Source organism: Rhineura floridana, chromosome 20, assembly GCF_030035675.1.
Source record: "Rhineura floridana isolate rRhiFlo1 chromosome 20, rRhiFlo1.hap2, whole genome shotgun sequence".
Taxonomy (NCBI): Eukaryota; Metazoa; Chordata; class Lepidosauria; order Squamata; family Rhineuridae; genus Rhineura; species Rhineura floridana.
The window spans coordinates 4,406,770-4,423,931 of NC_084499.1; the positions used below are offsets into that span (position 1 = coordinate 4,406,770).

Genomic DNA, 17,162 nt, shown 5'->3' on the forward strand with positions numbered 1-17,162 from the left:
ATCTACACAAGCCTGATTGTTGTGCAACTTCTTAGGGAAAGTACAAAGTCTAGAATGGCTCATCATTTCTTGCCCCAACAGAAGGCAATGCTAATCTAGGCAGAATCAGTGAGAGGAGCATTTCAATCCTACTTTCCCTCCTCCTCATCCCTCTTGACAGGACACGAACAAGTGCTTCTCATGCACCACATCGTTAACCTATGAAATGTTTCACTGGCGCAGGATGTTTGGGTGGCTGCAGGCCTAAATGACTTTAAAGCAGGGCAATGGAAAAGTGCAGGAGGGTAGATCTATAGTCACATAGGAGCCATGAAAGGTTCGACTTCTCTTTCTTTCGAATGAGTGGATGGGGGATGACATTGCTATCACTTTCCTGGGGCACATGGCAGGTCACTGTCACAGCTTAACAACATGAGGGTTACCTTTTCTGGATCACCCAAGAACCCACCCAAGCCCATCCCTGTCCCTGGCTGCTGCCAGCAGATGCCTCTGAGAAGCTCAGTTAACGCCCTTCCCTGTTCGTCCCCAGCCACCTTGAGCTCAGAGACAGCGCACATTTTTTTCCTTTTTCTTTAAATCAAAAAGCCAGTGGTCAGCAACATAGTTCTGACACTCCATCCCTGGAGAGATCCGTTAGGCTCCCTTTTCCTGACTATATAAATAAATAAATATAGGGCAGGTAGTAAAATGCAAAAAAAAATAAATCAGACAGACATTTGATGTATAAAACTTTTCTCTTCTGTTTTTTTAAAAAGTGTTATGCCATTCACTGTTTGAGCGTAGTTTTACATAATTTTTAGTGCTTATTCTAATAATTTGGTATGTATATAATTTGGTATATCAAGCCTTTCCTTTTCTTCCAGGCATTTTAACAGCATGTGCTGAGCTTTGACCCCAAGTCTTTTACCTTGTTATCTGTACTTCATGGCTTTAAACTTTGTATGGTTTTTAAAACTGCATATTTGTTTTTAATGTTCAATGCTTTTAATTTTTGTAAACCACCCAGAGAGCTTTGGCTATGGGGAGGTATATAAATGTAATAAATAAATAAAGTATGTTGCTTTGAGTACAGTTTATGTAGAAAAAAGAGCAATATATATGAAGTGAAATAAAATGTGGCATTAAATTCAACACTTTATAGAGACGACAGAGCACTGAATGATGACAAGGGTCTGCTGCAGAAGCTAACCAGAAGAGGCCTTTTTGTGAAACAGTGAGCTCCATTCTGCTCTGGCACTGAAAGCACATTCCCAGGCCCAGAATATGCTCAGGAGCACCCTGCTCTTATGATTCTTTGTACCTGGCTCCCATTGGTAGATCTTGGGCTGAATAAAAACAAAGCAGATCCAAAAAGCCTAAAGTCTGCCCACCCCGATCTGGAAGGTCACAGGTTCCCCAACCAGCAGTTAAAGGACCAAGTAGCAGTGCTGCCCCAAACTCCAAAAAGCTGTGCTGATCAGTTTGTATTGCCACCAGATGGCCCAACAGTTTAGTGCAGGGGTGACTATCCTACGACCCTGCAGGTGATGCTGGAATGCAGCTCTCATCACTGCTGACCAATGGCCATGCTAGCTGGAGCTGATGAGAGTTATAGTCTGAAAACATCTGTTGTGCCACACATTACCTTTCCAATGGAAACGGACTGCCTTCAAGTCGATCCCGACTTACGGGTGACCCTATGAATAGGCTTTTCATGGTAAGCAGTATTCAGAGGGGGTTTGCCATTGCCTTCCTCTGAGGCTAAGAGGCAGTGACTGGCCCAAGGTCACCCAGTGAGCTTCATGGCTGTGTGGGGATTCGAACCCTGGTCTCCCAGGTCATAGTCCAACACCTTAACCACTACACCGTACTGGCTCTCACGAGTCTCATGACTCTCTCTTTTCATAGATATATGAATGAAATGGACTGCCTTCAAGTCGATCCCGACTTATGGGTGACCCTATGAATAGGCTTTTCATGGTAAGCGGTATTCAGAGGGGGTTTGCCATTGCCTTCCTCTGAGGCTAAGAGGCAGTGACTGGCCCAAGGTCACCCAGTGAGCTTCATGGCTGGGTGGGGATTCGAACCCTGGTCTCCCATGTCATAGTCCATCACCTTAACCACTACACCATACTGGCTCTCACGAGTCTCATGACTCTCTCTTTTCATAGATATATGAATGAAATGGACTGCCTTCAAGTCGATCCCGACTTACGGGTGACCCTATGAATAGGCTTTTCATGGTAAGCAGTATTCAGAGGGGGTTTGCCATTGCCTTCCTCTGAGGCTAAGAGGCAGTGACTGGCCCAAGGTCACCCAGTGAGCTTCATGGCTGGGTGGGGATTCGAACCCTGGTCTCCCAGGTCATAGTCCATCACCTTAACCACTACACCATACTGGCTCTCACGAGTCTCATGACTCTCTCTTTTCATAGATATATGAATGAAATGGACTGCCTTCAAGTCGATCCCGACTCATGGCGACCCTATGAATAGGCTTTTCATGGTAAGCAGTATTCAGAGGTGGTTTACCACTGCCTTCCTCTAATGGCATCCTCTTTGTGACACAGTGAGATGGTGGAGAGGAAACCCACTCAATGTGGCTGTTGCTGGAGCATTAAAAATTTGGGCTTGATGTGGCTTTAGAACCTCAGCCACTAGTCCCACAATGCAAGCATGTGCCATCCACTTCTACCACTCATCAGCTGTAGAGCTCCTCATAGGCGATGACTGCAAAAAATTAAATTTCAGGCTGTTTGTCAGCAGCCAAAACCCATCCAGGGCCAAGTGTAAAAACCACTATTTCTGTAATACACATAGCATGTAAGCAAAAACACAGCTTGGGCCTTTGGAATTGAAGAAACGGGCCATTAATATCCTGCATTCTGCCACTTCTCAATGAGAATGTAGTAATGGGAGAATGATGATTAAATGCTGAAGAACCCAAGGAGCCAGTAAGCATGAATATGGATATTGTGGACTTAATGGCAACATATTGCCCCATTCATTACAGCCACATTTTTACAATTAGTTTAATTCTTTTCCTCTGGCTGACTAGAGACCTCTTTAACTACTCTCCCTAGAGGTGGGCAGCCACTAATTGGAAAACTGGCAGGTGAAATTAAAGAGAGATTTTAAGCTCAAGTGCAACAAAGGAAAATACTGCTGTTCAGGACAAAAAAGTATTTTTAAAAACTGACTTAAAGGGAATCTGCAGCCACTCAGGAAAAGACAAGTGCAGATCCAGACATTAAAAAGAAACAGCATCACCAAAACCCACCAGGTGTGGATTCCACAGGGTACTTCCTCATCTCCTGAACACCCCTGCAAATTGACACGTACCTAGTGGCAACAAATCTTTATATGTATATATGATTCACCAGAGTGGGCGGTGGAGAGATGCTCTAGGGAAAATACTGAAACAGCCCCCCACCGCCCAAGATTTCCTGAGCTATACTTGGGCCATAAATTAAGAGATTGCTGTGTGTGTGATAGCTATCCCCTTACATGCCTGTGCAAACTTTCATCTGCATGCGCTGAGTCACTCCAAAGTAGTTCTGCGGATGACACTGGCTCTGGTCATGTTAGTATTGCTCATAAGCGTCCTTAATTTTCAGAAGAATGCAGGAACCTTGTACGCTCTTGAACAGTTTCCTTTACAGACAGAAATAGGGATATTGAGGTGGGTGGGTGGTTTAGACATAATGTCAAACCATAGTTTGATGTCATTTATTCAGTTATGACATTTATATACTACTTAATCATTTGCATATAAGTGGTGTATATAAAAACAAGCCATACATAAAATAAAACAATACAATCATCACAAAACCAGACACTACCTTAAAATGCCTGCTGGAAGACGAAATTTTTAGTCACGGGCCTGAAGTTCAACAAGGAGGGTTGCCTGTTGAGGATCAGTTGGGAGGGAGCTCCAACAGGCTTGGGCCCGCAACACTGAATCCGCGGCTTCTACTCGTCGTGAGCTGTGCGTCTGAGCCATGGGGGACCACCAACAGAGACTCCCCCAAAGACCTCCGTGATTGGGCTGGGGTGTAAGGCATCAGGCGGTTATGTGGGCGAGCCTGGCTGGATCCTCAGCCATGTTCCCCATTCCTTTCATGGCTTGCTTCAAACCAGGAAATGGGAACGAGAATGACGGAGAGCTTCAGCCCGAGGTCAGGGCACATAAGAGCAAGCCAATAGCTTGGCACTATCTCTTAAGCACCCTGAGGAGCTGGGGGGGGGCAGCACAAAAGAAGTAAAGCACCCAAACACACACCTCAGATGGGTAACTTGTTGGCCAAAATTCAGAGAGCTGGGAAAAGAGGGAGTGGACTGGTCCTCTTTTGGTGATCTAATGCCTCAGTTCCCAAAGCATCAAGTGACCATCAACTGATGCCATCTGTATATATAAAAGCTGATGAGGTGAAAGCGGCACAAATCTAGCTGGAAAACTCTCAGTCACTTAAATTTTATCTCCACCATCTGCTTTTGTTTTTGCTCTTTTCTTTCTCGTGTCACAGCTGCAAAGAAAACAACCAAACAGCAACTAGAGGTTAAAAATCCCAACCCAACCCAAAGACAAAGAAAGAAATAATAAAGATCCAATTTGTGGAACGCAGCCCCCTCCCTCCCTCCGAAAGCCCCAGACCGAGAGAGGAGAGCAGCGAGGATAAGGCACACGGATCGCCATTTCGTGGCCAAAAGCACCTTCTCTACATTCCCACCGCTTCAAAAAATAGATGAAGCTATTTTGGGGGGAAACGTATTTATGGCACACAAATTGATTTATTCAGACAAGTATAGTGTGCTATTATCGCTCTAATTAAAGTTCACATCAGCCTACGGTAATCAGTTGTTGTGCTTGCAAAAGTGCAATTAGACTCTTCCTGGTAATTATAGGGTTTTTCTAGCTATGTTTCTAGTTTGCTTGTTTGGCTCATTCACTTCTGTGCTCCCTCCCCCCGCCCCCACCCTCTCCGCTTCAGCCATTCAGCTCTCCTAGAAGCTTTCCTGGGACAGAGGAGACTTGCAACAGGCCAGCTCCAGCCCTTGGGCCCTGCTTGCACACACCTGCATTCTCCAAATGCTAGGCCTGTGCTTGGCCCCTTTTAGTGCGCCTTTGTTGGGAAGTCAACGGGCCCTCATCTTCTGACCCCGCATCATAGCCCTGGGGCCACACACCGCTGCTCTGACAATTCCTAGCAGCGAGCACCTGAAGGCAAAGCTGGCAGTGGCAGCCTCCCTCCGTGTGTTAATTACAGAGGCGCAGGCCATTATGCAGAGAAAGGGCACCCGCTGGCCGTGCAAATGACTGGGAACTGGCCCTTCCTGCGCAAGGAGTGGGATGGAAGGTTCATTTCTCCAGGAGATAATAGTTTTTAGATTCCTTTCCGTGTCTCTTCAACACGGGGATGTACTTAACATTTAAATCATCCACAAAGGAACAAACCTCCTTGAAATTTACACGTTTCAGGCTCCTGACACTTCACTTAGAATGCTAGTTATCCTTACACAGAAGACACCGGAGAGCTTTTCTATACACACACAGACTTGTGCACAGACACACACAAGCACTTCGCTTTTTTAAAATGCATGAACCAGATAATAAAATTACCAGCCAGACACCAATTTCATGGCATTTGTGGATAATGACAGGAGCCACAGAAGCTTATTTAAGGTGACAAAGTTAAAATCTGTTTAGATTGTGGTATCCCCTTCAAGTGTGGATTTTCTGTTTGAAACTCCATTGGGTACCCAACCAATCCCTCTAAAAGACAACAATGGGTTGAATATGAAACGGAAAAATGAAAATGGACTGCCTTCAAATCGATCCCGACTTATGGCTACCCCACGAATAGGGTTTTCATATACAACCCTGGAATTGTTCCTCCTAGTGGTTAAATATTTTTTAAAAATTAGTCTCAAAAACAAAATGAAAATATCTGACAGAGAAGCCAAATCATCACACATCATGATGCCTGCTTAGATATGTAAGCACAAGGCGCGTTAGAAAAATGGCTCACCTGATACAAACTTTAGAGCACATGAAGCAACAACAGGGGAAGGGGAACAGATGCACCCTTGTTTGTGTCCTGGAGCTACTCAGAGGGGAGCAGAGTGCAAAGAGCCCTCTCTCCTACAGTGCTGAGAGTCCGCGACAGGACAAGGTATGCAGTTTTTCAAGCGGCTTGCCTCATCTGCTGTGGGAGTTGCCACTGCAGCAGAATCTACACACACACCGTGGCTAGCCATGCAGTTCCTTTAGCATGTGTTTTTAAAATGTGTTTTTAAATTTGTATATTTGTTTTAAATTTTTTTAATTGTTGTAAACCGCTTAGAGAGCTTCGGCTATGGGGCGGTATACAAATGCAATAAATAATAACAATAATAATAAACAAATACCTGCACCTGCCATTCAAATGCAGTCAGTCCGCCCTTTCTGTTTGAATACTTGTCTGTTAACATGGAAGGGTAGAGTATAAAATGATTTTTTTCAAGTAAAAATCGCACCTTAGTGCCGTTATTACATACTGCATGTTGTTTCAAGGGAGAACTCTTTAGGAATGTCAAACCCAATCATCATAAGAATGTTCCAGAGATTCCAATTTCCACATGGTGTAGGAGCACACACACACAGATCACCATATAGGATGTGAACATTCTGATCTGTGCCATCTCTCCCCCTACCCTAGACGCTGGACAGAACTGGGCATCTGTAGTTACTTCATTAAAAACATTTATACCCTGTCTTTCCAAAGCTCAAGGCAACTTCCAACAGAATTCCACAATAAAATAAGGGCAGGTCACATTGTGTATGTGTGATGCCATCTGCCTGGCGGAGGCGACAGGGTCATGCAATTCCTCCGACATATGCAGCCTGGCACCACCAGGTAAGTATCTGGACTGGCCAATACTAGGAAGGCCTCTCATGTACTTCTCCCGGACTGTAAGGTGCCCCAGGTCACCATTCTTCTCAATTTATATAAGCTAACAAATCTCCTTCAGCAAACTCATCTAACAAGGAAACAAGGCGTCTTCCCCTTTGGCTCACCAATCCTGAGGTCTGCGCACAGCCTCAGCTGAATGCCAGCCTCCAGGTCAATCAGGTGTTCTTCAGAACCTGTATGTCTTCTCTTTGCAAAGCCTTCTATGCCTTCCCCTGTTGTTCAGTTCCTTAAGAGTGAAATTAACAAGCAACAGAACAAAGCTAACTAGAATGGAGAGAAATGGGAGCAGTATGAGCCTAGCTGGCAAATTGTAGGGATGTTGCCAATGGAACGGGAGGAGCTGAACTTCAAAAGCTATTCTTACAAATGTGGCAGGTGTTTATTGGTAAATTTTAGTTGCTGCCAAAGCAAGAAGCTTTATATGTTGAATAATGCAGGCAAGGAGAGGGGAGTGAGAAACCGTTATTCATTCTCTGCTGAGTAAATGTATGTAACTAACCAATATTTTTGCCAACAGGATACTGTAATCAAGGGCGAGAAATAGCTGGGTCCCCCACCATAATTATATTTTGCTGCAAGTCGTTTTCTCTTGGAGGCCTGAAGCAGCAAACAGCAACTTCCCCCGAGCGCTTGCAGTGGCTGTCCCCAAACACACCACAATACTAATGATCAGGGCAGCCAAGTTCAGTTAGTTTTAAGTTTATTAAATTTATTTGTCATTTCCCACAGGCAAGGAAATCTCAAAGTGACTTACAAAATAATAAAAAATATAATCTGCAACAAAGCCATTCTCTAAATGCGAATTTTCATCCACAATCATAGCTTCAATACAAGAGGTGTCCTTCTCCTCCCACGGGAACGAACACCAAAAATGCCACTAAAAAGTCAGGCTGCTATTGTTATTCAAATGTACGGGGAAAATAAATACATCATCATCTGGTGCGGAAAAGAGGACAACGGTGGCAGCAGGTGAGCTTCCCAGGGTCATAAGTACAGGGGCTGCCACAGAAATGGACCGTTCCCTTGTGGTCACTCTCCAAACATCTCTTGGAAGGGGCTCATGGAGAAAACCCTGGATGCTAATCTTAGGATAATGGTAGGTTCATATGGGGAAAGGGTCCCCTGAGGTACTGGAGTCCTAAGCTGTGTAAGGCTTTATAGGTCAAAACTAGCACTTTGAATTGGGATTGGAAACAAACTGCCAGTCAGCACACTCAGGCCGAAGCTGGCATTATATGTTCACTCTCTGCCTGGTTCCAATCAATAGACCAGCTGCTGATTTCTATAGTGGCTGCAGTTTCCAAACAGTCTTCAAAGGCAGCCCAACATACATATTGTAGGACTCTAGAGGTTTTCAGGATGTAAACCATTGAAGCTTGGCTGTCCATACCCACTCTCGGTTAGAGCTGGGCCACCAGCGAAAGCTGGTAATGGCATTCCATGCTATGAAGATCACTTGTGCTTCCAATGATAGTGATGGATCCAGGAGTAAGTCTGAGCTGTGTACCTGCTCCTTCCAAAAGAGGCTGCACCTCTCCTAACTCAGCTTGAGGAATCTCCTACTAACAGTGTCTGCCCTATCTGAACTGAGCTTCGATTTGTTGGCCCTTGTCCAGTTCATTACTGAGGCCAGGCATGTCTGCTTGACTTGAAAAAGAGTAATAGAGCTATGTGTCACAAGCATACTAACGACAACGCACTCCCAAGCTCTGGATGAACCCACTCAGCAGTTAACATGACTGACCTGCTAAAACAGAAGAGTCAAGGTCCCAACAAATGTAAGTGATTTTATCTTCAAAATGCATCGCAGACAAGTCACAGTGGGCCACGGAGGGTTCCACAACTTCCTTTCGGCTAGCATGAAAAAGGACTCAACCCACCTAGAAAGTTCCTCTGGACAGCATATAGAAGATGCAATGGAGACAGCAAAGTGTCTTTTCTTCTCTGCCTTCACTGCCACTGAATAGTTTCAAATAATGAGCCTATTCACCTGGAGCTTTTCTCCGATTGCTTTGTAGCTGTCTCCTGGCTTGCTTCATTGCCCTCACCTCCAAGGTGTACCATGGAACTTTCCAGGCTTTACCAAGCGAAAGAGGGTACTTAGGATCAATTGTGTCAACCATCTGGCTTGTTTCTCCATTTCAGAGATCAAGAAGGGCTTTGAAAGGAGTGCCAGCCCAATCAGCCAGAAAACAACCAAGACCCATTTCAAAATCAATTTGATCTACCTAACCCTAACCCTACAACTTACCCTACTCTCATGGCAGTTGGCATGATATCCGAGGTAAAGAGGGAAGGCAATATATGCAGCGAAGAAATGAGTGAGAAACTGGTTCCTAAAAGTTTACTGAAACCCAAATAAGGCAGACACAGATGTAGCATTTTTGGAACACTCAAAGTGGGTTCTTCACCTGGATGAACCCTAGTGACAGAAATTCACATCCCAGCTACACAGCAGACTAGTCAATCACTGGCTGAATCAACCCTGCCCTACCCTCTTCCTGTGCACTGGACAGGCTATTTTAAATTCTAATATTATTTTAAGAGGAAGCTGTGTTTACTGTTCACACGCACACACACACACAGCCTTCCCCTTACAATTTCTTTTTAAATGCTCCAAAGTGTGAATTCGTGATGTTACAGATGCTGGCCAATAGGCATGCACACATCACAGCCACAAAGCAATCAGACTCAGAAAAAAAATTCACTATTCCTCAGAGGTCAACCTGAAACCACACAAAAAACTTGTGTTTTGTGTGTATCAAAGGTGCTGTAAAACTCTGATTCTTAAAAAGGTATTTCTGTCTTCATACAAGGAACTCCGAGAGGTGTGAAGTGGACCAGTCTTAGTCATTAGCCCAGTCAGCAAGTGAAAAACTGGAGAAAGCTGCGAGAATCATCCAAGAGTTACAGCAGAGGTATCTAAGGGGGTGGCAGCAGCGACAGCCAACACCCAGAATTTGAGCAAATTGCCACTTTGGAGAAAGGAAACCAAGGTGCAGCAAGGAAGGAAAAAGGCTTCAACCACCCACTCTGCAAACATCCGATTTTTATTTATTACAACACTATCTTGCAAGTCAACATAATGAAAGTCGTAACCGGAACAGGTGGAAAACTGCAAAGCCAAGCATCTTCTCAGTTTGAGAGAAACTCAAAATAAAGAAAACCCCGAATTGCTGATCTCCTCTCAACTCTGTTGCAGACAGCGAGAGTTATTCTATATGATTAAATTTCTTTATGAAAATATTGCATAGGAACATATGTTAGAGCAACTTACAAGGCTTGTACTATTAAATTAGGCCATGAAAAATCTGTATCTCTGGATCAACCACTTAATATTCATACACACACACACGCTTTTGACAGAGCTTTGAACAGCTGCATTGTTAAAAAAACACCACTGAAATCTTTAAACATTCAGACTTGTAAGACAGATTTAAAGAAAAAGTCATCTAGCCTTACCAGCAGTAGTCCAAGAGGTGTGGGGGAAGAACAGGGATGTAAACATGTTGCCAAAACATTGGATAAAGCATAGCTGCAGAGCCATGGATACAGGCAGTTAACTGAAAGGCACAAAAATGACATCATCAGCATAGGCGTGCATAAGAGATGACACTATCCCCAACACCCCACCATAACCTCCGTGGAGATGGTGCATCCTCTTGCTGCGTCCTCCACCACCTACTACGAGGACCTTTTGTGGATGATGAAGGAAGTTAGGGACTTTTGAACCACTTTAAACTGCAGGATGTAAGTTAAATAAATAAACAAATAGCAAGTCAGCTTCTGAAGACGTTACGATGACACACGTGTTCAGAAACTTCATCTAGGTTAGAATATTCACCACAAAATACCCAGGTATCTTTAGCAAATAGCAGGACGACAGCTTACTGAAGTAAGTGACCCTATGGAAAATGCCCAGGCAGAAGTGTCAAAGAGGTGGCATGTCCATTTCCATGAATTGCTTCAACCCAATTTGTTTATTAATCCAATTCTGTTTGTACTTAAAGAGTCAGCGAATGCTGGCTGCGGGTGGCATCATGCTGCTGGATCGTGACCAATCTGGATAAGCTATAAGGGGTAAGCCAGAGATTCTGGGGCGCTCTCAAGAAGCAGAGCATTTCAGAACCTTGATGCAGGAAAGCAGCCATAAAAAAATGAATAAAAATAGATTTCACCATTTGCTGCTTGAAAAACAGATGGATTTTTTTAAATCCTTTTTTCTTTTCTTCCCCCACAATCAAATCCAGGGAAAGGCTATATGTGCCAAGTGTAATCCCTAAGTGAGTTTTATGACTGAGATACAAACTTCTTAATGTGAAAACCAGAACTTGATGCTGTGCTGTGGCCAAAGAAACATTATACTAAGTTAAGAGTGGCTATACTACAACACAATGCAGATTTATACGGTAGTGGTGCCATACTCCTCTACAACCCAGTTTCAACAGATAAAATCATTAAGGAACTCCTCAGTTCTCCCTTTCCTTTCCTGACCCACCCTCCAAATGAATAAAGCCTTACAAAAACAGCTAATATTATTTTTTCTATACTGATCCAACTTTTGCTCTTTCATCGTTCGCAAATGGCACCGATCAAGGGTTATTTTACAGCACTGTACACAGAAAGAAGCCTGTTAACAACAGTTCACAACAAGGGGTGTGGCCTTCACCTTCACACAAGAGACTTTGGCAATGCAAATCTCCTGCTAAGACAAACAGGGCAGGGGGTGCGGGCACAGAATAAGAAAGAGGGATCAAGCAGCTAATAGCCTGTGCACTGAATACACTCCTTAATTCACCACTTTCCCCTACACTCCCTTTGTGTCTATAAATACCGGCTTTCCTAGTATAGTGGAAAATTAATCCATTTGAATAATAAAAGCTTATTGTTGATTTATTCGTCATCTCATTCAGTGGCTTGGTAAATTCAGCAGAAGGCTATATTGGAATTTAACTCAAAACTAGCAGATGTCATAAATCCCCATTTCAGAAAATAAAAAGGACACATATTACTTCAGTTAAGACAGTGATGCTCCCACAAAACCTCTATACACAATGAGAACTGGGGAGCGGCCAAGTTACTCTCACAGAATTTGAGCTTATGAAATGGCACATTGTCAGCAGTCATTAAATTTGGAGGCACATGACGTCAATTCCTTAGGGCTGGATAGGGGATGTCATGAAAACTCCACTACCACAATCATACTCCCCAAGTTTCACCATTTTTCTATGGGAGGGCTGCAAATAGGGGCAAAGATGGTTGCAAAGCAGTGCCTTTCCCAACACTATTCCAGGTGAAAGCAGGAAGTGCTGGTCTCACTCCAAATCGTTTTGTGATTAGTTTACATTTGGCTGTATGACAACATGATGATGCCAATTCAAAGTGAGGGGAATGCTTTCAGCCCTCCTTCTGAATTGGATCAATGACATAATAATGTTTGTCGTGATTGGCCCAGGGAAGGACCACAGCCAGGGGTGTGTATGGCACAAAAATAGCAGCAGGAGAGAGGGGAAACAACTGGGACAAGAGGGATCTCTCAAATTCCTCTTCCTAAAAATGTCTGCATGCACATATTCAGGACAAGTCTAGTTTCCACCCAGTCAGTCTAAACGGAGGTGGAAATCACCCAGATATACAGTGAGTACACAGGTTTCAAGCTGAAGGCAACTTCTCAAGCTACTAAATGAAAATTCTGGTTCAAGAACAGGTGTAGAAATGAGGATGCTATGGAATAAGGGTGAATCCCTTTACTCGGTCAGTCTGCTGCATTGCATCCATTCCAGTTTCCATTTCTAGAAGAGATGGATGAGCTGTCACAGCTACTATGAAAAACCATCCTTTGATTTATCATTGTTTTCCTTTTGGCTTAGGTGAGTGAACTTCCTAGCTCACAGGTACCCAACGTGGAACCCTCCAGATGTTTTTAGCTTGCAAGTCCCATCAGCCTCAGTCAGCATGGCCAATGGTCAGGGATGATGGGAGCTGTAGTCTGGACTGTTTTAGGCAATGCTGAAAATACACACCTCTTTACCCTGGCCTTTGACACCTATTTTTAGGAACAACCCTATTTTGGGATTTTAGGTTGTTTTTAATGTCAAATTTTAAAATTGTTTAACCTACCCTGGGACCTTTGGGTGAAGGGCAGCTAACAGAATCATAGAACAGGAAAGCTGAGGGTCCTATAAAGCCATCGAGTCCAACATCCTGCTCAGTGCAGGAATCAAAGTTAAGGCATACCTACTGCTTCTTGAATAAATTATAATGATTATGATAATCAAATCAAATTTTTAAATAATCCAGAAATAAAAGAACCTGCAACGTGCAGATTTACCAGATTTGAGAAATTAATACTAGCATATTCAGAGGATTCAAAGGGCCTGACATCTAAAACATATAAAATCTTGGTTGATGACATAGGAGATACACCACAATTAAAAATGTAGTTGGAAAAGGAACTTGGATTTGAAATAGATAGGGAAGAGTGGGTAACTCAATGGAATAAGCCGCCACACCAAACAATAGTGGCTAAACAGAGAATTGTCTCTGAAAATCATATATCAGTGGTATCTGACACCTAGAAAACTGATGATCCCAGGAACATCTTCAATGTGCTGGAGAGAGTGTCAAAGAAGAGGTATACATATATGTATGTGGTGGGAGTGTCAAAGATTTGTGGTATCTGTGGTTAAGAAGATTGAACAGATAACCCAACAAAAAATCACATTGACACCACAATTAGTAATACTGAATTTATTTCTGAATGAAATTGATATTAAAAATAAGAAGTTGGTAAGTTTTTTGTTGGTAGCAGCAAGGATTACTATTGCATGATCTTGGAAAGACCTTAAAGGAGGAAATATAGATTCTTGGTATAAAACAGTTTGGGATATAGCTCTAGTTGAAAAACTAACAGATAATTTAAAGAGAGCAAGAGGACAAAGTAAAGGGACTAATTCCTTTTCAGTATGGTATGATTTTATCAATTATTTAAATCTACAAGATACAAGGATCCCCCTGCCAATGGCATACACGTGGATATGGCATTATTATTAAATGGTCCAACAAATGAAAGGATAGGAATGATATTCAACAATCCTACAGGAAAGAAAAAGGGGACAAAATTAATTATGAATTAAAATTGTGTTAATAATTTACTATGGATAAAAATGTAATTTTTACAATCTATATGATTATGGTCTACATAGTGTATTATATTGTGTTTATTTTGTTGGTTATGTTTCTATTTTGTTTATTTTGAAAATAAAATGAAAAATCAAAAAATCATCATAATCACACATGAATATCTGGAGGACACCATGCCAGTTATCCCTGCCCTAGCTGATAAAAGAATAACCAGATTTAGGCTGAAATCGAGTATGTGTCTACTCAGAAGTAAGCTCCATTGGGTTTAATGGGACTTACTCCCAGGTAAGTGTGTACTCAATTGCAGCCTTAGTTGAGGATGTCTCCTGACTGTATGCCTTGAAATGTTAAGAATAAAGATCTCTCTGTGTCTCTCTCTGTCTCCCTTGAGTTTAACATTTTCATTTAAAGCTCTGCTTTGAGGTGAACTTGCAAGAGCTACACCTAGTTGACCAAATCTTAAATGTGTCTTAAGAAATGTAAAATAAACAACCTGTTGGGAAACTTGCTGATACCGAATGGAAGCCACAGAGGGGTTACCTCCTTTCTCTCCCACAAGCACTGTGTATATTGAGAATCTGATCAAGACCAGCAGAAGAATCACCAGAGTTAACGTCAGGCCTCTGCCATGTTTTCACATCTTATTCTCTACTAACTAGCAACTTCAGAGCTGCCAAACCAGCATTCAAAATTTATGTTAGGGAAGAGTAAGAAACCAGATCACTTAGCTCAATGAATGAGCTTGGTTTCCTTCAAGCAAGAGGCAGCTACAGCTTCACATAACCCATACAGTAAAAATGCTGTTGTGGAGGATACATTAATTTTACTAACTTGACGGGTCAAAGAATTTAAGTGGCATGTACAAAAGCAAACATGTTAACAATCCCGGGCTGTTTCCAAACCGGCCCATGTCTCTTAACATGGAGCATAGGCTATCATCTCTTTGCAAAGGCCTCTGACAAAAGAGGAAAGTGGCATTTAGAGAGACCTGCTTATCGAGAATTCTTGCTTCTCCCTCCAGCCCAATGGACAATGATTTAACTGCTTCCAGTTATTTGGCAAAATGGGATTCTTAATAAAAGCAGTAACCACTATAACAAGGAATCCCCAGGGCAGAAGAGCAATGATGCCATTTATTGGGGAAAACGTAGATGCAACACTTCACTTTGGCATGCACATGAAGGGTGGTTTCCCCACCTTGCTACTCATGAGAAGAGGCCTTCTGTTCTTGCACCATAATAATGGTTACCCACCAACGGCGCAAAAAGAAAAAAAAGTACTACTCATGAAGCACATTTACAACAGTCCTTCACTGATTAGTGGCTGTTGCACAGAAAACACGCTGATAATAAGAAGATAACTTGAGAAATGACAAAATGTCAAAGCTGGAGGATTTCAGCAGGTTGAAAATGAGATTGGTTCCATGGTGCTGCCTCCTGGGGTTTCTGAGGTAGGGGTGGGGGTGAACTGCCAGCAAGCCCCTGCATTTGACAAGTTAGCTTTCACTGGTATCTATTTTTTCAGAATCACTCCAACCCTACCCTATCCCATCCCATTCTGGACATGTGCACAGGATTTTTTAAAAAAATGTTTTTAACGTTGTTTCGGTTTAATGTATTTTAAGGTCTCTTTTTATGATGATTTAAAGTGTTTTTAGCATTTCTGTTTGCCACCCTGGGCTCCTGCTGGGAGGAAGGGAGGGATATAAATCAAATAATAAATAAATAAATATTTCTGTATTTGTGTGCGCATGTGCACCTTTAAAAAAAAATCCCCAGGAAATGCACAACAGAAAACATTACCAGTCTTACCAGCTGGTGATTGCAGAAGCTTATGCTTGGTGTTTTTTTTGGGGGGGGGGGATATCCCTTTCCATTTGGTTTTTTGTAAAAAAACAACAACACAGCAGGTCTTGCACAACAATGATAAACAGGTCTTGCACAAGATTTCTGTATTCATTTTTAAAAACAAAAATCTGATATATGTGCTGATTGGAGATCTTGGAAGAATACCTCCTCCAAACCTGGCACGTAGCAATCAGTGGAAAGAGCTTTCTTTCCTTCTTTCCTTTCGTACTTGGGGCTGCTAGAAACAAAACTGGGCGAAAGAGAATTTGGCGGGTATGGTGATAGCGGCCACCCACTGAAACGTTGCCACACACATGACAAACCTATCTCACACACAAGAATGTGCTAACAAGCTTCCCCACCAGCAATGACTGTGTATGTATATGGGGTTATTTTGACTTTTCTGCTGTTAAGGGAAAATCCAGATTAAATGTAAATAAAGTATGGGCTGGCATTCTGATGATGATGATGAATGGCCGTTCATGGGGACATGAGCAGCACTGATTCTACAATAAACTCCTACCTGGAAGCACCCTGAGTTTCAGGAGTCTTTCACCAAATTCACTGGGTTATATTTGCAGGGAGCACCTGAAGTTAAAGTCTAGTTGGTGAATACTCAGCACAGCTCCTGACAGCTGGGTTCTATGTGCCTGTTTTAAGCAAACAATGCAACTCACAGACAAAATGAAGGGAAAAACCAATAGCAGCCGCCTTCTAGGGGTTTGGCTCATTAATTACTTATTAAGTGTTAATTGGTCACTGTCTGTTCTCAGCAACCCCAAACCTTGTTTAACTTTCCCACATTGACAGGGCTTTGTAAATCAGACGACTTCAGGGCAGTCCAAAGAACGCAGCTTCACATTAAATTGAGGCTTTCCCCCTCTCATTTCCTAGAAACGTTTCCCCCACCAGCAACCTCAATATAGGGCAGGTGAATATTTGTGTGAATGAAGAACCTATTGCAGGTCACAGCCAGGATCCCTGGCATATTTATCTGAGAATTCTTTGGGCTCATTGACTTTCTGGTTAAAGGATCTTGGCTTCCGCAGAGTACATAGCTGGGTGCCTATAGGGGTGACTTGTAGGAAGGTCGCAGCATGTCCAAGTCTGTCTTAGAGAGCCATCCCTCCTGTCTTTCCTGGTGCATATAAGTAGAGGAAGAACAGATTCCCTCTCTCAAAAACTGCCCCACAAACTGGAACGTTTACAAATATCTTGAAAGGAGAAATAAGAGAAGGAAA

General features: G+C 42.8%; 1 protein-coding gene across 9 annotated transcripts in view; it reads right to left on the minus strand.

Moving 5' to 3' along the window:
* Window positions 1-17,162, minus strand: part of DENND1A (DENN domain containing 1A) — a 342,814-nt gene that overhangs the window by 132,202 nt on the left and 193,450 nt on the right. For all 9 annotated transcript variants that reach the window (XM_061604516.1, XM_061604517.1, XM_061604515.1 and 6 more), the window contains one exon: window positions 10,394-10,494. In XM_061604516.1, the coding sequence (XP_061460500.1) occupies window positions 10,394-10,494 (101 nt within the window). The remainder of the gene's footprint in view (window positions 1-10,393; window positions 10,495-17,162) is intronic.